This window comes from Anoplophora glabripennis, unplaced genomic scaffold (assembly GCF_000390285.2).
Source record: "Anoplophora glabripennis isolate ALB-LARVAE unplaced genomic scaffold, Agla_2.0 scaffold84, whole genome shotgun sequence".
In the NCBI taxonomy this organism is placed as follows: domain Eukaryota; kingdom Metazoa; phylum Arthropoda; class Insecta; order Coleoptera; family Cerambycidae; genus Anoplophora; species Anoplophora glabripennis.
Genome location: NW_019416213.1, coordinates 1101508 through 1126057, shown reverse-complemented (window position 1 = coordinate 1126057; position 24550 = coordinate 1101508). Strand labels below are relative to the sequence as shown.

Here is a 24550-nt window from a genome sequence, read left to right as displayed (position 1 = left end):
GGCCACCCTAATATACATAGTAGAAAATATACAAATAAGTTATAATTTGATTTTGCAAAGCATAAAACAATTATTGTATTGAATTCATTGGTTTGTCGGTGCATCCTAGATTTCATGTCGATCTCTAGACATAAATTATCGATGCTAATACAGAGAAAAGCTTGTAAAAATAACAAAATCTGTTTTTTAATGGCAGATGGATAATATTGGATATCTGCATTTTTAGACAAGTCTCGTATACAACTGCAAAAAATTGAAATCTGATTTTTTTATTTTGGGTTTTAGGCCATGCAGAACTTTTTATCAGGAATAACTTTTTTTCATAAAATCTCTAATAAGAAAGTATCGCATGTGGTGCCGACTTAATAGGACACACTGTATAACCCTATACTGTACCTATACGTTATGAATCAAGAAAAAATTTACAATTTTTAAATAAAAACCCGTGTTTTCTATCAAAAACACCTCTTCCATGCATTTTGGAACACCCTTGGATGAAGCAACTTTTACACACAATGAATAAATAATTTTCGAATTCAACAAAAATTTTCTTTAAATGTTTGGGCTGGTACTATCAATGGTATGCTAATAACCCTTTTATACTACCAGATCCAATAATGGCCTCCAAGATTGCCAGATTGTAATTCGTGTATTTTTTACCCGTGCGCTGCGATAATTTCTAACGGTATGCAGTAAGTAGTAGATATGCCAAGTGATAGCTTGCATGAATGAGACTAGTTTTTTATTTTCTTTATTTTTGAGTTTTCATAAAAATTTTATTTCAAAATTTTTTAAACTTTACACCTTGGTGAAAGCACAATCTCAATTTAAATGACACCTTACGAAATAATATGCACCAATTATGCTTCAGCCTGTAGGGTAGGCAACCCTTTATTCAGATCCCCTGCAATTCAGTGGCATTCTACGATTTTTTTTTTTCATAGTACTGCTGTGTGTTTTCTGGCAATGTTTTCAATTGTTTTATAATAAGATTGAATTTTCTTCTAAATTTTGATTCTGTGATAGTAACTGGATAATTGTTCTTTTGATTAACACAAAAATGCTGTAAATGCACTATTTAGTATTTAAGTTCAATTATTACTTTATTTTTACTCTCTTTAGTTTAGTAATTTGGGTTGCTTGTAGAATGGGAAGAAATGTACGCATATTTAATTTTTGTAAAATATCCGGCTCGAAGGACCAAAAAATGTTTGGGATTTATCAATTAAATTGAGTAATATTCCCAAAAATGAAAGTTAAAAAGACGTTCCTTTTGTTCATTGTTCTGACAAATTTGGGGATGAAGCCTCTATAAGAATCGCCTCCTGATGAGTTCTAGCCATTCGATTTTCAACATTCCTTTTCTGCTTTAGTTTAATTTTGTTTGGGATTATTAATCAATTGAATTGATATATCCGAAACATTTTTTGGCCCTTCGAGCCGGATATTTAACAAAAATTAAATATGCATATACTTCTTCCCATTCCACAGGCAACAGATATTATTAAATTAAAGAGTAAACAAAATAAATGTAATAATTTAACTTAAATACTAAAAACAGGCACATTTTACAGAAAAAAAAATCCCACGTTATTTCCGAGTTAAAAGTAAACGAACTTAGCGAACTTGTTTTAGAGGATCGGGGGATGGGAGAAGAAAACAAATCCTTTATATCAATTTTTATAATTTTCCATACAAATTATAAACATGATTTAAAATACTGTACACATACAGAGCAAAAGTATAAGATTCAATAATTTTTACCTTTGATATGGCATTTCCAGATATGGATAAAAAATCTCATTAAATATAGCACACTTCATAAAGAACCTTATAATTGCATGTTAAGACAATAAAAATATTTATAGCCGCCATATTTTTATAGAAATATATATACAATCTTACTTTTTACACTGACACTCTTGTTTTTTAAAATAGATCATTTCTCATAAATAGTTATTGTTCGTACCGCGTTTAATTTCACTTAAGTCTATCCTTATCTCTTTTTTTAATTTTTTCCTTAACAAAATTTTTATACTGCAGCATCTATAAAATAACGTTTCATCTTCACAGAAGACAGTACGTGTCAGTGTCACAAAAAAAAAATTGTCTAGGTTCAGGATAGTCACGAACAGTTTGATATTCCTTCAACGTAAAACTCTTACAGTAAAATTAAAAAGCTACCAAACAATTGCGTCGTACACCTACCAAACAATTTCCGAAGACTAAATTAGAGATCAAAAACATTGCCACTTGTAAATAATGTCGTAAAGTTCGCTTTTACATTTCCTTTCTCTGTTTCAATTGCACTGTGTACCGATTAAAGTAAATGTGATCAAAACTCAGAGTGCCCCATTTTAGGAACGGCCCCGACAATTCAGCTGTTTAGTCCGTCCGAAAAACTGAACACCCTGTATAACTCAAACTCCAATTAAAGAATTTAACTATCTAATCCACCTGACAGGTCAGGCCGCCGGATTGAACACAAAGGATAAGTTTCTTCACAAAATCCAATTTAAAGCAAGTAATCTCTCTGCGAGAACTGAAAAACCTCTAAGAAGCGTCCGAAAAATCCATCTTAGTCACAGACGACGCCTAGAGGGTCCCGATTTTGTGAAAACACCACTAAAGCTAATCAGTAATTAATATTGGCGAAACAACTCTAATATAAGTAAAATACTGGGTATTTTATTCTCAAAAAATCTGATAAAAATCTAAATAGATATATATCTCTATATATAAAATTGTTAAAAATTATCATCACAAATAGCAAACTTTAACTTAAGGCTAACTTAAAGTACACATAAGATTATCCGGCGAAATGCAGGTGGTTCACGATTGAGGCGAGTGCTTTCTGCTGTATAAACGAATTTTCAATAAATAATTTTCCGCCAGAACCGTGAACCACCTCATGTCGCGTGAAGTTCTGGGTCAGCCGAACATTCCCCTTGCATTTTAAATAAGAGCTTCTTAAAAAATAGACCTTTCAAATATAAAACAAATAAAAACATATAAAAGTATAAATAGTTAAGAACTTTCCTAATAAAAAAAAACAACATTAAAATGCAGGAAGATGTTCGAGAATTGAGGCACTTTAGAAGTACCAAGGATATTCACTTAAAACGACAAGTTATTTGAAAACATACAAAAAAAACCAAACAGAGAAACCTGACGATATGAAAAAAAAAACCTAAGGAGCTAAAAGTACGATGTGAAATAAAAACTATTATATATAAAAACAAAATATAAACTTCTATGTAAATTGTGATATGAACAAAGCGGACCACTTCCAAACTTAAGTTTACGCAGGGGGGTGACAACCTCTCGGATTCGAAGGTAGCTTCGGATGTAAGTATATCAAATGGCAATTTGGATTGTTATTCTCACCTAGCTACTCGCTAAACGTATGTAACCAATAATAATACTAGTATTGTGAGGGTGTAGGCACTGAAGTGAAGGGTTATGGTTGGACCAAAATCCCGCTAGTCTTTCACGAGCCTGTAGATGTGGTGTTGGGCGCCGTGTTCTGACGTGGACACCTCGAACACGTACGCCGTGCACAGAAGCGTCTCCTGCGTGTCTCTGTTGCTCACCACCTAAGGACACACATCACTGATGAAAAGAAAAATATCGGATCACAACACTTTGTTAGCAAAAATCGTAATTTGCAATAAAACGAAAAAATGTTAAAAAATATTGAGTTTAATCATAAATTTTGCCAATAGTTCAAGCAAACCTTTAGAACAAATATTTTTAAGTAATTATGCAGTACGTTCTAGCTTTACCACTAAACTAACGTCACGCTTGAAGCTTTGAGGCTTTATAATGTAGGTGGTAATAGTAAAATAGCTTTTGTACGTCGAGACTGAAGTGCCTTTTAACCCGATCCAATTAAAAGATGCACTTTAGTTTCTTGGCATGAACATTTTATTTTATTAATAAAAAACTTACTTGTAGGATGGTGAAGTTCTCCAAGACGCTATTCATCATGTACTTCTCAGGCAGGTGTTTCAATTTGTGTATAAAATTAATCATATATTCACACATCGGACTTTTATGGATCCTATATACAAATCGTCCATTCTCGTACCGGGCGTACTCCGTCTCTACCTTCTCCACCACTTGCTTTCCGAAGGAACACACCTTCGTCGAGCAAGTTATCGTCATGTTCTCATTACTCTCATACCTAAAAAAAAGTTCTACTTGAAATTTGCGGCATTGAAATGATAAAATCGTTAGGAAAAAGCCGGCTTTCTCAGAAGCACGTGCACTTACGAGCTTGTGACGCCGTAGAAGGCTCCCGCTTCGTCTTGGATGTTAGAGTTAAGATCCGCCCAGAATTTAACAAGGAAAAAGGCATTTTGCGGACCTTTGTCGTATAGTTCTTTCAGACCGCCTTTCTTTTCAGGGAATTTGTCATAGATTTGCCTCACGTCGACCGCTTCTAAAAGGGGATCTGTGTATGATAGAGCTGGACCTCCTATGTGTACGAATAAGTGTTTCTGATACTGAAAAAAAAGTTATTAGTCTCCGCAAGTCCTTAAATAGGCGTTCACTCACTGCTTCTTCTCGGTTCTGCGATTCCATGAAGGCAGAGAACTCGACAAGTCTAAGTTTGTGTGTTGCTATTGCCCTGCCCTCCCAGACGGGTGGCGGCGCTGTCTGTAAGGGGCCCACCTCTCCTGCTGACACGGCTGTTGCGGGCTTACCAGCTGGGTAGGCGGATTGGGTGAACGGTTTCACACTGCAAAAAATCCTTATTTGAAGTATTTTACAAAGGAATCCTTCTTATAAGACTTACTCTTGCGATGTTCCAGGTTGCAGCCCCGGCTGCCAGAATTGCTGGAAAATTTAAATCAATTTCAGAACATATGCAAATCACGTTTCTTGGCGAACGGACAAATATGATACTGATATGGAAATTACCAAGTTAACAATGAAGCTATTTAGCATTATTGCAAGACTATTCCTACAGAGTAGCCGCAACACACAGCAAGTAAGCTCAAAATTCAGTTAGAAGAAGTAATGATTAGATTAGTCACAATGTAAAATAGCAAATACTACGCAAAAAGCTTCTGACGGAACAGTAAAGGGAGGTTGGCCACAAAAAATGAGCTCAGCACCTAACAATCTTCATATTACACTTCGTCTTGGTGTCTCTTTTACTTAAATTTACCAAAATAATATCCAAATACATACTTAATTTACTAGGCAAAAAATGTACAATATACAGAAGCGAGGATTAAAAATTGATAAATCTAAAACAGATATGAAAAGAAATTGAAGATTATCGAAACTGCGAACACTTTTTTGATCTTGTCAATCTCAAGTACCACTTTAGAAGCCACCAAAACAAGTTTTACATTAAGCAAGCGATTTTTCGTCCCGTTTGTTGAATTACCAGCGCCCCCTGGACATTTTTCGGGCCAACGAGTGTCCGGACAGAAACAGGTTGGGGGGAGGGAGTAGAAAAGCGGGACCAGCGTTGGTAGAGGGCAACTTACCGCTCCGGGATAGGAAACGGGGTTATGAGTTAGACCAAGATTGAGACCTGCTGACTTGCTGTGCATTGCAGTAGTAGCGGATACTATCTGTGCACTCGACATGCTCGACATCGTCTGGAGGGCCTTTTCCTTGGCCACGTGGTCCTGACAAATTAAAGTCTCCATCACCATTTGTTATGTATTTGTTAGCCTACCCACAGCAACCGACTAACCGATCTTAGTTATGGGGCAATTGTTTATTTATACGGGACTAGTTAATAAGTAGAGCTCAGGGCGTTTGTTAGTCGACAAGTACGTAGAAATAAAAAACATCTAAAGGATAGCAATAAAATGAGTCCGCAATACAATACAAACAGGGAACATTTTTGGAAAGATCGTTTAAAAATTAAATAATTATTTTTTTTATATGGAACCACAAAAAAATAACAAAAAAAAATCTATGAAATTGTAAAATAAAAGTAAATTGCAATTGAAAAAGTGTCTGGGTTTTGTTTTGAGATCAATATTAGAAGTGTGTTCCAACGTATACAGGGTGTTTTAAATGAAATAAAAAAAATTATATACGTCATCGATCACTAAAGGGGTAATTGCGAAAATATGTAAACATAAAGTAGGCGGATGTCATAACAAGTAAATTGTTATTTATCATATTAATAAATTGACACTTTCTGTCAATAAGCTGGTAATTTAATAAAAACATTCAGAATAATTTGCTATTAATTAATGAAAAATGTTTAATAATTTATGACTATGAGACATGTATTAGGTAAAGTTATTTATCTGAAATCAAATTTAATACAAACGAAAAATAAGAAAAGCAAAATTAAATTTAAAGAATATTCTCAAAATAGTTTCCATTTTGCTACAAGCATAACCTAATACGTCTGTTGAAGTTAAAACGCACTCGCACAAACAGTTCTTCGTTATTGCGAAGATCATCTGCTGCCTGAAATATTCTTAAGCGTAGTTCTTCTAAGGCGGCAACAGGGGTGGCATAAACAATACTTTTATGTATCCCCACAAAAAGAAATCCATAGGCGTTAGGTCAGGTGAAAGTGCAGGCCAACAAACAGGGGCATCACGACCATGACCAATCTAGCGATTCGGGTAATTTAAATTTAACCACTCTCTAACGGCAAGTGTACTATGTGCAGGCGCCCCATCGTGCATATACCACATCACCTGACGTGTAGCGAGGGGTACATCCTCAAGTGATGTTGGAAGATTTTCATTCAAAAATCTAAGATACTCGGCCGCTCCAAGCCTGTGTGGAAGAATAAAAGGACCTTCTAGAGTATTTCCTACAATTCCCATCCAAACGTTTAAACTGAAATTATGTTGACATTTTGAAACAAATATTTCATGAGTATTTTCTTCCGACCATGAATGAACATTATAAAAGTTTACTGCACCTACTCTACGAAAATTCTCTTCATCGGTGAAAAGTATATTCATTAAGAAATTTACCTACGACCACTACTGTAAATACTTAAAAACACACCGTCTGCGATCAATGTAAGATTCCTATTACGTACGGTAAAAAAATCGCACAGTTTTCCTAGCAACCGCCTAGCAACGGTTAATACAATACTGTTTGTATTGACCGTTGCTAGGCGGTTGGTAGGAAAACTGTGCGATTTTTTTATCAAGCTGTGCGATTTTTTTACCGTACGTAAAATAGGAATCTTACATTGACAGCAGACGGTGTGTTTTTAAGTATTTACAGTAGTGGTCGTAGGTAAAGTATAGTACGTAATACGTGGTGTAATGCAATTACGCACTCAGGCGTCGTGCGTAACTTTTCCATTCGTGCGTAAAATGCTTTTTACAACACTTATTACGTAATATACTATTAAGTTGTGCCTGGAAATATTAATGTACCATTGACAAAAATTCCGGCGGTTAGGTAAATCGGGGTCATTCAATACTTGCACGGATTGATGGTGAAAAAGGTATAAAAGATTTTCATTAGCTACATTCCACACAAGACTGTGAGAAACTTGCTATTGTCTGGACACCTGTTTTGTGCTTGTACCAGTCTTGTTCTAGATGTTCCAGTATAGCTTCCTCAGTTTCAACAGTTCGGACATTACGCCTTCTTCCGACACCCTCATGATTGGGCTGATTTGTACCAGTTTCGCGATGCCTTCTTTCCACCGAGGCCAATGCCTGTCTCTGAGGAATCGGTCGGTTTGTTGGTATAATCTTACTGTTACTATTTTTTCTGGATTCGAAAAACAGTTGGAGCATGTCGATATATTCGTCATTGGTATAAATATTATTTGCCATTATTATTCTGATAATAAATTAATCAATTGGTACTAATTATTGGTTGACAGAAAGTGTCAATTTATTAATATGATAAATAGCAATTTATTTGTTATGACATCCGCCTACTTTATTTTTACAAATTTTCGCAATTACCCCTTTAGTGAACGTTGATACATCTATTTTTTTTACTAGAAAACTATCGGTTTCATCGAAAAGTTACAAGAGGTAAAAAAGTTGCGCAATAAATCAGTCTTCCCAATAAATGTTTTTAAATAAATAATTTGATTCATATAAAAAATTTCTAATAACATATTGCAATGGGGTAGACTGTTTCACTGCTTTATAAAATATGCCAATGATCGAACAAATATTGAAAAGTTGTCTTTTTATTAGCAAGATGCTCATACCAAGTTTCGTGTCTCTAGCATTCCCCATGTTAAAGAAAAAAATTAAAATGTGAATTTCAACCCCCTCCTTTAAGAGGGTATATCGCCTCAGGGGTGCAACTTTCATATAAGGTATTTTTACTTCAATCCTCTTATTTTTGGCTCTACATTCACTGGTACCATTTGTGCTACTTAATTTAAAAACACCCTGTATACTTTGCAATGAAATTAATGCGCCACTAAAAATTGGAACCAATTTTAAAGTTGGTTTTCTCTTGGACAGCTGGTCTGATTTTATTGATCTGTTCAAAGCCACTTTGAAAAAAATATCAATTTTTTTGTCTATATCTTCGACAATTCCACATTTTTTCTATTCAGGTTGCTGTTAACAAGTATGTTCCAGGCAACATATTTCTTTATAACACGACTCGTATAATTATGAGTTACCAATGACCAAAGACGCGTACTAAATTGTTGCTGATATCTCAACCTGGTTAGAAGATATAACGAGCGTTCAAATAAAAACGTGGTCGAAGTTGGCTCTGACACATTGGACGTAGGGAGTAGCTTATAGCGACCAACTTAACCTCATTTCTCAACGAGCTGTATAGCAGCTGTCAGTTTCAATAACGTTAATGACTATATAACTTTATTTTAAAGAATAATCGTGATAACAATAACAAACAATTAAAGGAGCTGCGGAAAGTGTCCCCCTCCTTGTTATAACAATAAATTAAAGCAGCTGCTGAAAGTGTCCCCCTCCTTGTTCCAAGCACTTTTCACACCTGTTCCTCAAAGAATTAAAGACATTTTCTAAGATGCTCGGGGTATTGTTAATTTCACGAATCTTGTCTATAAGTCGAGCCTGCAGATGGTTTAAATCAGGAATAGGCAGTTCAAAAATAGTGTTTTTAAGGTAAGGCCACAAAAAGAAATCACACGGCGTAATATCACATGACCTCGGTGGAAATTCATGTTCAGCATTGAGACTTATTAGTCGATTTTGGAAAACTTCCCTCAACATATTCATCGTCTCGCCTGCCGTATGTGCCCTTGCGCCATCTTGTTGAAAGTAAAAGTTTGTAATTTCGTTTTCTTCCAGCTGGTTAACAAAAGGAGCGATAATTTCTTCTCTATACCTTTGCGCAGTAAGAGTACCATTAAAAAAAATAGGTCCATAAATCCTCCTTCGATTGAGAGCACACCAAACTCCAATTTTTTGAGCGTGTAGAGGGCCCTCGACAAAAAAGTTATCTGGTTTTTCAGAAGACCACATTCTCATATTCTGTGAGTTTACGTAACCACTTAAATGAAACCAGGCTTCATCAGAAAAAAAGGTGATATTATGAAGTTCACCGTAGTTGTTTAAAAACCATTCACAAAATACAGCCCGTCGCGGAAAATCAACTTCATGAAGTTCTTGCTGACAAGTTAAACGATAGGAGAACAAACGCAAATCTTTTTTTAACACTGTGTGGCAGGTACCGACTGATACTCCCACCATTTGTGATAAAACACGTACAGAAGTTCTTGGCGCATTTTCCATTATTTGTTGGACATTTTCTTTTAATTCTTCAGTCCGCTTTTTAGGTCGGCCGCTTCCTTCTTTTCTTGTTACACTGCCCGTTTCACGAAAAACATTAACACAACGCTGAACTGCACTTTGAAAAATTTTGTACTCAACAACGCCGGGAAATTGATTTTGAAATTCTATGAAACATTCCTCAATAGAATACTTCCATATTCCATCAATCTTGCGTCCATTTCTAAAGTAGGACTCTATGATAAACACTTTTTGTTCTTGAGAAAACACCATTTTAAACGCTTTTTAAAACGAAAATATTCAAATTGATAGCGGCGATATAGCGCTTTGACAGATGACGTTTAAGTTCATTTGCTATACGCTACGCCCTACGTCCAAATTTTCAGAACCAACTTGACCACGTTTTTATTTGAACGCTCGTTATAATTCGAACCTTTTATGTTAATTATTCTAAGGAACACCCTGTAGAAACATTGCAGTCAAATTAATCTGAAAATCTGAATAAAATGAGCTAATTTTGGTTTTTGAAGGATGAATTATCGTTTTTATTGCATTATTTTCGGGTTGCCTATCTCGCCACATATCAAGACCTTTCACTAAAATTAAATTTAAGAAGACTTTCCTCGCAAAAAACCTTGCGGTTCGGCAAAGAAAAAAACAGATCCTATTATTTTTTCTCCGTTCCAGCGACAGTAATTACAAACGAAGGTAACCGATACGCGATTGACGTTTACCATTATTATTATTTATTTAACAGTCAACAATTATCCATGAGTCACTGGACGTAGCTTTAACTTTTAGTTTAGATAATATCATTCCGCATAAACAAAGAGAGAAACTAATTTTCCGCTCTGATTACTGTCAGGTATAATTTGTTATGTGCGTACATGTATAACATATATTGTAAATTAACACTACAATAAAACCATGAAACTACAAACGAAACTGTTACTTGAGCCGTAATTAAATCTTAAGGTGTACTAATTAAGCAATTATTTTAGATTGTTAAAATCCTAGTTGGGGAGTTATTACCGAGGTCTTAAATTTTCGCATCAGCGAAATACGAAAGATGTTTATACACTATACTTATTTTCCCATTACGTAGCTCGTTTTTAATACGTGATTATATCGCTAACGATTGGGGATTAATAAAAAAACTTACAACTTTCAGTTTTGCTTGGATTTCTCGTAATTTTCGCCTCGCCAAGACCTGTATGTGTGAGCTGACTTGTTTCCTTGTCCTTGTTTTTCCCGTCCTCAACTTGATGTACCTCGCTATAAGCTCATTTCGGCCTGGAATAAAAAAACATTGAAAGTATCTTCAAACGGTAATGAGCGAAGTTGTTCTTACGATTCTTATAACAGTATATTCGAAAATCCCTAGCTAAAAACCAGATTTACTGAGACATACTATTAATGTGAAAGTTAAAAGTTTAAATATATCGGAGAAGTATTTCTATAAAAGAGCAGTATTCAACCAGTATTATGATTTTCAAAAAGAAACATATATCTGATTCACAGCCACACAGAAAAAAAAAAGTTGGGTATATTTTTTATGCGACATATATTTTTCGTAGTAATTTGGCCTCCTGAACACGAATCTGGGGTCAGAATTGGCCCATCACGTCACAATTTTTTCCTAACCTCAAAAAACTTGTGAAAAATAGTGAAAATTGATGAAAATTTACTGGGAAAATTTGGAAAAAAATTTATTTCCACATCAAATAGTACATTTTTATGTAAAAGACTCTGCTGAATTCAAATCCACTGTCAGAATTGAGCTAGAACGTGTGGTTTTTTTTCTAACCTCAAAAAACCGAGCAGGAATCGCTATTTTCAAATTCTGAGCGGATTTTGACCAGATTTTGTATAAAGGGGTTTTTTGGGTCGCTGATTACGAATATGAATTCACATTGTAAAAATTCAAGATGGCTGATCCAATATGGCGGGTGTACTTTTTTGAAATCCACCGATTTCAGTAAAATTTGGCATCATAAGGATTGCTGGTTGATCTCACCTTCATTAATCACACATCTGGAGCCAGATTTTCATAAATCAAGGTAAAATTTGTAGGCAGAGTCATAATTTTAGGCCGAGTAGGCGGCATTTTTTCGGCAAAGTCACATTTTTAGATTGAAGGCATAAGCAGATGCAGTGATGTGCTGTGTGGCAGTAATGTGTCCTTTTCCTTGAACTTTAAAATTATTAAGAAATAAAAGCATCTAAATGCCATAGGAAAACTGCATAGTAGTTAAAAAAATCTGATTGGAAAACCATAAGCCCATGCACGACTAAATAAATGAAAGAATAAAGTAGAAACTTTTTTGTCTTGTCCCATGGAAACAAGCACATCACACTACACATCATTACATGTGTAGAGTCCTTAAGTCATTTTTTTAAGCGAAGTCACATTTTTAGACGGAGTGGAATCTTTTACCTTGATTTATGAAAATCTGGCTCCAGATGTGTGATTAATGAAGGTGAGATCAACCAGCAATCCTTATGATGCCAAATTTTACTGAAATCGGTGGATTTCAAAAAAGTACACCCGCCATATTGGATCAGCCATCTTGAATTTTTACAATGTGAATTCATATTCGTAATCAGCGACCCAAAAAACCCCTTTATACAAAATCTGGTCAAAATCCGCTCAGAATTTGAAAATAGCGATTCCTGCTCGGTTTTTTGAGGTTAGAAAAAAAAACACACGTTCTAGCTCAATTCTGACAGTGGATTTGAATTCAGCAGAGTCTTTTACATAAAAATGTACTATTTGATGTGGAAATAAATTTTTTTCCAAATTTTCCCAGTAAATTTTCATCAATTTTCACTATTTTTCACAAGTTTTTTGAGGTTAGGAAAAAATTGTGAAGTGATGGGCCAATTCTGACCCCAGATTCGTGTTTAGGAGGCCAAATTACTACGAAAAATATATGTCGCATAAAGTATACCCAACTTTTTTTTTCTGTGTGGCTGTGTATCAACGCTCGTATTTTTAAATGTGAAGTTTCTTGTTAAAAATACAAAAATTTGACTAGAGTAATTATTTTCTAAATGTCCTGTTTAACAAAATATACGAAATATTTAAAAAAGTCCGTCAGTCTTTACTTTACAAAGGGGGTTGATCCTTGTCTCCCCCGATATTTACGGCACTGATAACTGAAGTGGTTTTGTTAGTAGGGACTACAGACTACAGAGTGTATCATATTTTGTCCAAAAAATTGTCCGGTATTTCCATGTAGATTTAAAAAATCTTCCAATTTGCGAAAATATAAGCGTTATTAGTGCTGGCAACTGAAATCGGTTTTTTGGATAGTCGGTTAACCGGTTTCGGATAATTCGGATTTTTATGAAATCCGAAAACCGGTTATTCGGTTATTCGATTCTTCAAATATCCGAAAACCGGTTATTCGGTTATTATTATTCGATGATCTACTTCCTTGCACCGATTTTCAGATATCTGGTCTTGGCGATTCAAGTAACGGGTTATTCGAATAACCGGTTTTATAGTCCAATTAACTAAGCCTTTAAATCGAAATTTTGTCAACTTGGCTGAATTTTTGATATGAGTTAGTTTAAGGTATATTATAACAATAAGTGAGACTAATTTTTTGTTCAACCCCCGGCCAAGGGTGGAAAAAGATAAAACAAAGGGCTTTTTCAAGATAACTCAAAAAGGGTAAGAGCTAGAAAAAAAAGTTTTTCATGAAAGTTGTAAAGCAGACAATTCTACATAAAAATGGTCTCTTAGCTTTTTCTTGTACTATTAAAATTAACAGAGTTAGGGAGGCTAGAAGTTAAGGGAAGATTTCAGAAATTTAATTTTGTTAAATCATTAAAATTAACGATTAAAAATTTGATTTTTTGTTACAACTTTCTTATTAAAAATTAAAAAATATATCTATTTCTCTGAAAAGAAAAGTTACATATTTTAGAGCAGATTGAAAAAAAAAATTACAAAATTCAATCATTTTTCTGTTTGTTATGATTTTTTTAAAATTTCTGAAATCTTCCCTTAACTTCTAGCCTCCCTAACTCTGTTAATTGTAATAGTACAAGAAAAAGTTAAGAGGCCATTTTTATGTAGAATTGTCTGCTTTACAACTTTCATGAAAAACTTCTTTTTCTAGCTCTTACCCTTTTTAAGTTATCTTGAAAAACCCCTTTGTTTTATCTTTTTCCACCCTTGGCCGGGGGTTGAACAAAAAATTACTCTCACTTATTGTTATAATATACCTTAAACTAACTCATATCAAAAATTCAGCCAAGTTGACAAAATTTCGATTTAAAGGCTTAGTTAATTGGACTATTAGCAACTATTCGACTAACCGGTTTTATCTGAAATCGGTTTTTACGGAACCCGGTTAACCGGTTTCACTTTTTTCCGGTTTTTGCCAGCACTAAGCGTTATATCAGTTTTTTTCAATTACCACCATTTCATATATTTTTTATCAATATCTCCCACGAATATTTAACAAAATATCATAAAATTTGCGCCACATTTTTATTTATAATTTTAGAAAAAAAAATTTTCGCCTAACTTTTGCTTGTCTCTACCATTAGAGCATATATAGATGAAGCACCGTGTGTTAAAAAGTGTAGACACTGTAGAGCGGAGATACTTGCGTTAGCCAATCACGTGCCTGCGCAAGAGATAGTACTCAAACTATCGCTTTCTCTCTGTGTCACTCTCTAAGGGGTAATCTACATATACAGAGATTATTTGTTTAGGGGAAAATGACAATTTTATTTAGCTAAAATGTAGAATTTTTACATAAAGTTTAATACTATTAATTAATAACACTATAGAGCAGGGGTCGGCAAGTAATTTTGGGTGGGGTCCGGATACCTTTGAAAATTTTTAACGAGGTCCAAAAAAAAATTCATATTATTTTTTTTATTTTAATTTGGACTCAAATTTAATCTGCTTACTAACCATTAAGAACTCACACTCTCACACAATTGTAAAATACTAGAAAAAATGATAACATTGGCACTTAAACGTAAAAAACATTTTTTAAATAATTTATTTGAGTAATTTATACTTTCAAAAAATTTTTGGCGGTCCAGTATTTTATTTTCGCGGTCCGGATCTGGACCGCGGTCCGCCAGTTGCCGACCCTTGCTATAGAGAATCAGGAAATATTATTTCATTGGTCAAATTATTTGGAGCTCTACAATGGGAGTTAATAAAAAATAAAAGCACAAAGTATTAAAAAAATCAAAAGCTGCCATTTCTCGTTTTTTTTTTTATGTATTGACTTTATTTCGACACTAAAATTTAAATTTAGTCCGAAATAAATGAAAGCTAGAATTTGTCCAACAATCCATATATTTTTTGGAAATTGTAAGCACTATTTAGGCCGATTAAAATTGCGCCATTTTCTTTTAAATTAAAAATTGAAATGTAGATTTGGGTTGCTCTAATATTATTAGATCCTTTTTTTTCTAAAATCATACACAAAATTTTCCTCCCATTTGGCGTCAACTTTTAAGCAGTCTATACTTGTATGTAGGGTGAACCAAAAGTGATTATCTTAGAAACTATTACAGATACTAAAAACCTTATAATCCTGTTCATTTGAATTTTATTAAAAAAGTATAAAACCCTCTTTTTAAAGTTAATTATAATTTCCGTTTTGTAATCTGAAAAACTTCTCGAACCATATTCACGCATTTTTTGTTTTTTTTTTTTCATTGATAGTTTCTTTTATTTTAACCAACATATAGAAAATAATTAACATTGTTCGTATCGATGCAATATTACAATTGATTTAATATCAAACAAATTAAATAATTAAAGAAAAGTTTGAGAATTTTTTCAAACCAAATTTTGTGAAGCTATCAAACAGGCGTTTTTAGAACATCTACAAAAAGTGAACTCCCTAAAAAAATTAATTTAAAACTATATTTCCGGAATAAGATTCATATTAACTTTTTCCTTAGTTTTACCTGAGAAATATCCCCATAAAATGTGTGCACTTACTCCTGAGACACCCTTTTTCAATAAGGTTTCGAATTTTATGCTAAATTTATGACGTTCAAATGTCGAGGACGTAAGTAGCCTGAGCGATGACAGCTCCCTTCCGTAGAGCACCTGTGCCGCAGAACTAGTTTCTAGAAGAAGCTAATCGCTTTGAAATAAGGCAGAATCGGCCAGGTAAGGCAAATAAAAAGACCGAGACGGTTTAATTTATCCTTCCTGTAAGCAAGAGCAACCGGTTTGGGACGAACACCTAAATTACAGCCGAAAGATCAAGATCTGCCGATATAATCCACCGCCATTAAGTCGCGGTTTACAGTTACCCGTGTGTATTCTTTATATTATTATCTTGGACGGGTAACAACCTGTTTTATTTCCTTATGTAAATGGTATAGTTATCGATGTGCCCGCACCAGATTGCATTTCTGCCTTGTAAATATTTCAGACATCCCGGCATTTTCCTTTGCACTGCACAGGACGGACTTTTGTTTTTTTATACATGCTGTCTGATCCCCAGAAACTTTTATAACTTTTTTTATCTTAGAAAAACAAGATCAATAAATATTTCCTATCAGCTACATACGTAAAGTAAGTAGCCAAACAAGACCCATTCACTCGCACTTTATCTCTTATGTTATGTCTATAATTATCACTAGAAACCTAGGTTTAATGAGAGTCCACCAATATTTATAACCACGCTAGACATCTCAATATACAGGGTGTTAAAAGTTTTACTGCCTTAATTCCGAGAAAAAAATAATCAAAATCTCCAACTCGATGTACAAAAGGAATTAAATTAAAAAGAAATTAAGGAATATTGACGTAACTGCGTGCACAGAATACCATAAAATACAATGTTTATCACTTCTTTGAACTTTTTTATGCTTAATTCCAAAAAATAATTAGCGTTCTACTAAATTTAAAATTCGATAAAATTCATCTAAGCTCAGCATTACGCAATTCAGTTGGTATCTGGAATTGGACCGTGTCTGAGTGTTTTTGCGTACCACTATTTCCTTTTCTTGAAGTGTTTTCCAGCGAGTGCGCGAAAATTGGGTTCGAAGGTGTCGTGCGTCCATCGAAAATGGTGATGGACATTTTGAGTATATTGTAGTTTATTTTTGTACTTGCGTTTAAAAATTGAATTTTGCTTTTTGGTAAGTACAAAAGTTCGATTAATACAATGTTTATCACTTTTTTGAAATGTATGCTTAATTTTAAAAAATAATTATCGTTGTAACAAATTTAAAATTCGATAAAATTCATATCGAGCAATGTGACAACGGCGCGGCGGATTGGTATCTGGAATTGGACCGTGTCTGCGTGTATTTGCGTACCACTATTTCCTTTTCTTGAGGTGTTTTCCATCATATAAGGATAAATCCGGGTATTTTCCAATGAGTGCGGGAAAATTGGAGTCGAAGATGTCGCGCGTGCATCGAAAATGGTGGTGGACATTTTGAGCATATGTTGTAGTTTGTTTTGTACTTGTGCGTTTAAAAATTACTGAATTTTGCTTTTTGGTAAGTACCTAAATTGTTTTTAATACGTATGATTATTTGGATGACGTGACTCTTTGGGTACTTTAATTACATATTTTTCAAATCCATAATTTGATTAAAAGTTCCTGTTTTAAGAGACTCTTAATTACTAAAATTCAAGCAAAAATTTAAGCACAACACTATTTTCGTACCACAAAATCGATACATTTTATTTTATTTATTTAAACACTGGAAAACAATTGTCTTGAAATTTACTAAATGTTTCACAATAATAGTTGTTTACATTTTTTCCGTAGGACAAGTTTGCCGCGTGCACACGTGGTATACACCAGCTGTGTAGCGTTAGGTTAAGCTCTGTTGTCACGTTGTGATGAAACTGTCCAATATTAATACTCGCTGTATTTTGAAAACTGTTAATCTTACGCCCTTGTAATACACAACTTTTTTGTTCATTTATGATTTCTCTATCTCATGCTGAAGTAATGGCAGTCAAACTTCTTACACCCTGTATATAATTTCTCAATAAATCAACAATACTCGAGTAGATCCCAATAAACTTATATAAGAACTTTATCTAAATTATGGCACCTGTCGAGGATCTTCAAATATAATAGTAACATTTAATGGAAACAAATGTTGGTAAAAGTTTAAATAATTGAGATAAACAAATCTGGGTAAAAGAAATCTGTAAGTCTTAAAATTTATGGGCAATCTTCAGTACAATAAAAATCTTCATCTTCTGTTAAATGAAATTACTTTACTATTAGGAAAAATCCGACATTTTATTTAAAAGTTCAAATTTTAAAATATAATAAAAATATAATTCCCACTACGTTACCCACTAGAATAGTCAAAATGGTTTCACCTATCGCATACTGATGACAGTTAATCAGTTCAAAACTGGTATATGTCTGGTGGTTCTACTGCCTAATGATCCAGCTGTTTACTAGATATTATAGGTATAATTCAATGCTGTCCGGGGCATCAGTCCGCAGAGCAGTTGTTTCCCGCAACATCATCAACTAAACGGAAAATTATGGTGGCTATTTTCAATAAAAGCGACGTGTGCTACCCATGGCTAATGATATGCGTCTTCTAGATTTCAGAGAGTTTATGGTTACATAGTTTTTTTTACAAAACTTAATTACTATTGTGTGCGTACTACAAAATACATGTTCACATTGTAATCTGGCCTTATTTTGATCAGGTATCGTGTACATGTCTTTCTATCATGTTATTAGATCTTAATTAGTTTAAATCTGGTACAAATTATTTCGAATTTAATCAACGGTACCCAGTTCTTGTTATCCACCACTATTTTATTTTATCATCTACTATTTATTGCTAAGAAATACTTTGTATAAAGAAGAAGAACTTTGTATGAATCACACAGACACACGAAATAAAAAAAATGGTCTGAGTTGAAGACCCCATCAGGGCCATATCTTGATGCGATGAATCCGAATTCGTCATTAGTTTTATTCCAGCATCTACAGGATTTAAGTAAACCACTAAAAATGGCTGAAAACCCAGTCCAAGTGTCATTCCAGTGTATTTTGACGTGCTGGACACGAATTTGACACTGGTTAAAAGTTTCCTGTATCCTCCTATAAGTCGTTGGAAAAATGATTTAAGCCTCAATTTGACCATTTGAAATTCTCTAATCTTGAATGGAAAAATTCAAACTCCACACTATTTCCTCGAACATGCACAGTGAGTTTCGGACTTTTTTCGACCTTTTGTCTTCAGTTTTCCTTTCCAGTAACCAACAGAAGACCGCCATCAGATTAACATCCCATGTGACCTGGTATCATACTTCAATTTCTTTAAAATCTTGATACTTTCGAAGGGTTTATTAATCGCTCTACAGGGTGTCTCATAATTAGCTGCCAACCCTGAACAGGCCGATTCTATGATCAAAACTAAGTAAAAAAGTTCATATGAACATGGGTCCGGAAATGCTTCCTAAGGGCACAGGGACCCATTGAAGAGGGAGGAATGGAAATCATTTTTTTGCAATATCTCTCAATCGCGTTGTGATAAATGAATGAAATTTGGTATACACAGCTAAATTTTGATGAGCAATTTGATGGACTAATCCATTTATTTCCACAAGGTCCATTGGGGTGGGTACGGGGGGGCCCTTGGTACTTTGCGTGTGTAACTTTTTCATCTTTGACTTTTTAACAAATTGGACAGCAAATTCCGTTTTCCCGAACTGTTTTACGTTAAAAAGGTACTCTTGTTTCAAATCGTTATCTTTAACGGTTTCTGAGAAAATCGCTCTTGAATTAATCCCACTTTGGTCAATTTCATAGTAATTTAAACAAAAAAAATTTTTTTGTTTAAATTTAATCTAATTTTAATAAAAAAATAATAATAAAAAATTAAATTAAATAAAAATTAATCCTTTAAATGGAAAAGAGAGGAAAGGAAAATTATTATTATTTTTTTTTGTTTAAATTACTATGAAATTGACCAAAGTGGGATTAATTCAAGAGCGATTTTCTCAGAAACCGTTAAAGATAACGATTTGAAACAAGAGTACCTTTTTAACGTAAAACAGTTCGGGAAAACGGAATTTGCTGTCCAATTTGTTAAAAAGTCAAAGATGAAAAAGTTACACACGCAAAGTACCAAGGGCCCCCCCGTACCCACCCCAATGGACCTTGTGGAAATAAATGGATTAGTCCATCAAATTGCTCATCAAAATTTAGTTGTGTATACCAAATTTCATTCATTTATCACAACGCGATTGAGAGATATTGCAAAAAAATGATTTCCGTTCCTCCCTCTTCAATGGGTATCTGTGCCCTTAGGAAGCATTTCCGGACCCATGTTCATATGAACTTTTTTACTTAGTTTTGATCATAGAATCGGCCTATTCAGGTTTGGCAGCTAATTATGAGACACCCTGTATAACACTGTGACTCTCTTTTGTCGGCCATTGTTTCGACTATTCCACAGACACCTTAGGGATCTTGGTATATTCTGATTGCTGCTTCAAAATGAATGATATGATATTCAAATCACCACAAACTTGCGTGATCTGATCTGTTTTCATAACGTTCTTTCAATGTGATTGAATGTGCAATGGAAATACATAGGCGTAATTATTTTCATTGTGTACTAGTACCATCCTCAACCTTTGTTTTGAGGTCTATGAAGAATCTCCACTTCTGGTATTTGTGATCATTAAGTTTCAATTCATTGATCATTGATCAATCCATGAACATCTACATCAAATAGCCATCGTCTCCTTTATTGGAGAACTTTAGAAACTTCCTTGTTTGATCTCTGTAAAAAGTTGCTTTTGTTTTTGTTCCCGACTCTTTACTTCCACAGCCAAAGATTCAGTGGTATTTTTTGGAAGTCTTGAAAGAAATTGAAGCAAAATACCAAGGAAGGTGAAATGTTAATATGATGGCGGACTTCTGTTAGTTCCTGAAAAGAGAACTGAAGATAGGAGTTCGAAAAATGTTCGAAACCCATTGCGCAGATTGTTTTTTGAAAATTTCCATTCAAGATTATAGAATTTTAAATGAATATACTTGGGCTTCAACGATTTCTGGCTTTTTATCGAATTAATTATGGGTGGAGCCCATTTTTGGCACTTGGGAAATATAAATTGTCAACATTTTATATTTTTCGAAAAAAATGTCTTTTCTATTAATTGTCTTTAATTTGACATATTTGTCACGATCAGTGAATTGAAACAACACTCGGTGTCAACAAAATGTATAATCTGTCCATGTGTATAATCCATTCACGTCGGTTTCACTTCAAACATGACCTTGACTAACACTTACGCCTACTGGTACCAGGAAAACAAAACAACCAGCTTTTTAAGCATTTAATATCCACCCCCACCGGCTACTATCCACCGGGAACCGGAGTGATATTTCCCTGCGCTCCGTGCATGCCCCTACCCCATTAGCGGCGCCCCATAGCGGGGGCCGTCGGAATGCTCCCCGCGCGTCGTTGTGCGTGTTTATAAATCAATCAAACAAAGCATCTAAATTAAAATATTGCCCTTACTCGGGCCAATTTAGAAAATAATCCACTTTAATTATGACTGCCGATGAAATTTCGGAGGGGCTCCGAAATCACGAGCTCGCCGCACGGAAAATGCCCGTGGAAATTCTTGGCGAACGGCGAAAATGGCGTTTGTATTTTAATCAGCCCGAAATGCGTTTCGGCGGGCTGGTTGGGCGGAGATATATGGGTCTTTTTTATGGTCGTAAAAATAATATGAAAATTAGTTGTAGCGTTTTTACGAGTGTTTATCGGATCGGTACAGGATTGTTGCACGCTGTCGAAAGAGGCCGTTAAGATAAGGATTGGCCAGGGAAATACATAAAAATTATACAGTGGCCACCAAAAACTCCCAAAATGAAATAAATTTTACGCCAATTAATTGCGCATCCAAATTCTCAAGCCACAGTAAATAAAACCTTAGAGACTCATCCTTCGAGCATATACTACTGGGAGAGTTACAAGGCGAAGAGAGAGATAGCTGCTGTGCAGGTAAATGCTATTTCTCTCTCGACGAATGTGATTGGCTGTTCTTGTCACGTATATATATATATATATTGAGATGAAATCACATGTGAGAGAGCATTAAATTTCTATTTAAAAGGCAAAGCGGTAAAGAGAATGGTTGATATGGTTATTATAAAATTAAGAAAATATTTGATAAAAAAAAATGGTGTTAGTATTGAATAAGTATTAGGAATCATCCGATTATTAGAATAGGATAAATTTCAAAATTCAGAAAGCGGTATAGCGGACAGTGTCCAAAAAGCTATCAAGACAGGAAAGCAAGGAATTGAACAAATAAGACGTATAAAAAGGTACCTTTTATTTTCGTAGACAATTTGTGCACAAATTAAAAATTAATATTCGCTTAAAAGTTTTCAGAAATTCAAAAATTTTCATTTGAAACAAATTTAATTCAACTATATAGAAAGCATCATAAAAAATTGGCCAAGCATTTAAAATTTCTAGATATTAAGATTAGAGATAAGTTGTAACATATTAAAACAAGAAATTATACGAGAAAATTTAAAATACTTATAGAAAGCAACCAGTAATACAGTAATTGCAGGAAATTAGCCAGATCGCAATAAATTCTTGTTTTAAGTGTTCAAGATATTGTGAAAACCTTCAAAATATTCGCTATTGTGTGACATTTCTAATGTGAAACATATTGATATAAAAATAAAAAATTAATTTATTGATAACATCTGTTGTTTAGAGTTGTTAGTTGTGCATGGTTTCCGGAAGAATAATATTTTGATTTGAACCGCCTTCTGAGGAGAGTCTAAAGCTAGCAGGGAAATGGTATACAACCAACATCACACTAAAATCAAATTTACATGTTACACTAAAACAAAATTCAAAATTTAATTTGGCGCTCATACAAACACAAAGTCACATAACTATACTATAACAATATATATATAGAGGGGATCAGTAGTCAGCCAATCAGGTTCGGCGAGAGAGAGATAACATGTACCTTCATAGCAGCCATCTCTCTCTTCGTCTTGTAACGGTAGTCATACTCGTATATTTGGAGGACTCATCAGTTTAGTACCAACAATGTCAAAATTACTAGAAAAAATATTGTTAGAAAATTAAAAGTCTTTTACTTTTTTTATTCATATTCAGAAAGTACACATCATAGTTTGTTGATGTAACAAAATATTAGAATTTTTTCAGCAATTTCTACCTCAAAATAATTAATGGAAGCCAATGATGTGGCGTCATACCACATGTTAGCAGCTAGCCCACGTACTTAGCTGACCTTTCAGGTAAAAGATTTTTATAATTAACTTTTTATTTCACAGCTGTACAGATGTCAATAAATAGGGAAAAAACTTAAATTATACCACAAATAAACGAAGAAACTATACTACAAGTAAATAACTTGACACAATAGCTAATAGCGCAGCTAGTCGAGTGGTGTGACGTCACAGCTGCTCCGCGAAAGGCATAGACCCCCTAAAATATTTTTCGAATTAAAACTTATTTAATTACAGTTAGCATTAAAACCACCTACATACCTTTTTAGACATTGACCAGGTAATTAACAAAATATGACATATTAGATTATTGTATAAAACCAGAAAAAACCGCTCTGATAACTACCTTCTTATCCTAAAATCTTACTTATAAGACCGACCTTTCCAAATAAAATATTACCAGATTACAATTCTGCATCTAATAATGTAAGGCGTACCGCAGAGAAGTGTACTGGGCCCGGTGACCTAGTTTGTTTATACAGCCAATCTTCCTACCAACAGTAAAGTGACCACCACAACATATGCTGATGCTACTATTGTTCTATCCTTGCTGGATCATTTTCTCTTCCCTTTCGATTAGATAGCAATACGTATCATAACTTTATTGAAAATCAACTGCCTGTTTTTCTTGATTGTGTACCACTTAGTCCGAGATACCGTATATGATTTATGCATGACGCAGAACCATCTCACTTCAGATTAACACCTCGGGAATATGTGAATAGAGATAGATGAATGTGCAGTTCAACCTAAGCAACCTGTGGCCCCTCGGTTACCGGACCTAAATGCCCTAGATATTCATGTAAATAGGATAAAAAAACGTGTATGTTTTTACGCAGATTCATACGTCACTTAGAATGGTAAATTAAAGCAGTAAGTTTTCCATATTCCAATTCAGCAAATTTTATATAGCTTTGTTGGAAAGCATTAATTAAAACAAAAAGGCATCTCGAACGTATTTCTGTGGACTCCGGTCACAACTGATCCTTCTAGGAAAGCCCATTGGCAACAAAATCGTTAAACACGATTGATCAACCTAAGTATTAACTACCATGTAATTGACAGAAACTTTTTGGCGATCACTGTTTATTTTATGGTCCTCTAATCGCAAAATTCAATTGAATTCGATAAGTTAGCGGTATTTGTATAAATACTACACATCACCCACGAGGCAATTGTTTTAAGTATTTTTAAGTAGGTATTTAAGATATAATAAGTTGGCCTTGGGAGGAATTTACGATTTTATTTCCTAATACAGGACCATAAATTACTTATCAAGATTATATTCTAATCAATTTTTTGACGATAACACATCTTCCAAATTCTTCCAAACTAAATCACTAGATTATGCGGGAGAAGGGGCGGTACATTGTTATTGTTAGAGATCGGAAATGGTAGGGCGGTTGCAATGTACTTGCATAATAGCATGACACAAAAAGGGGCAGTGTCTATTTTTCTATACTAAACGCTTCACATGGAACATACCATAAAATATGTAATAAATACCAGTAAAAGTTAACAAAATAATAATGTCTTGTGATTGTAGAAAATAATTAA

The 24550-nt window shown here is 34.2% G+C and overlaps 1 protein-coding gene across 5 annotated transcripts in view; it reads right to left on the bottom strand.

The window, feature by feature from the left end:
- Window positions 1-1667: 1667 nt before the first annotated feature.
- Window positions 1668-24550, bottom strand: part of LOC108904470 (protein scalloped) — a 200726-nt gene continuing 177843 nt past the window's right edge. The window contains exons 5-11 of one of the 5 annotated variants that reach the window (XM_018707050.1): window positions 10867-10997; window positions 5505-5648; window positions 4802-4842; window positions 4561-4756; window positions 4276-4508; window positions 3952-4186; window positions 1668-3596 (exon numbers count right to left, since the gene is read on the bottom strand). In XM_018707050.1, coding sequence (XP_018562566.1) covers window positions 3483-3596; window positions 3952-4186; window positions 4276-4508; window positions 4561-4756; window positions 4802-4842; window positions 5505-5648; window positions 10867-10997 — 1094 coding nt within the window. In that variant the 3' untranslated portion in view covers window positions 1668-3482. The remainder of the gene's footprint in view (window positions 3597-3951; window positions 4187-4275; window positions 4509-4560; window positions 4757-4801; window positions 4843-5504; window positions 5649-10866; window positions 10998-24550) is intronic. The other 4 variants (XM_018707051.1, XM_018707052.2, XM_018707053.1 and 1 more) reach the window with 4 other exon arrangements.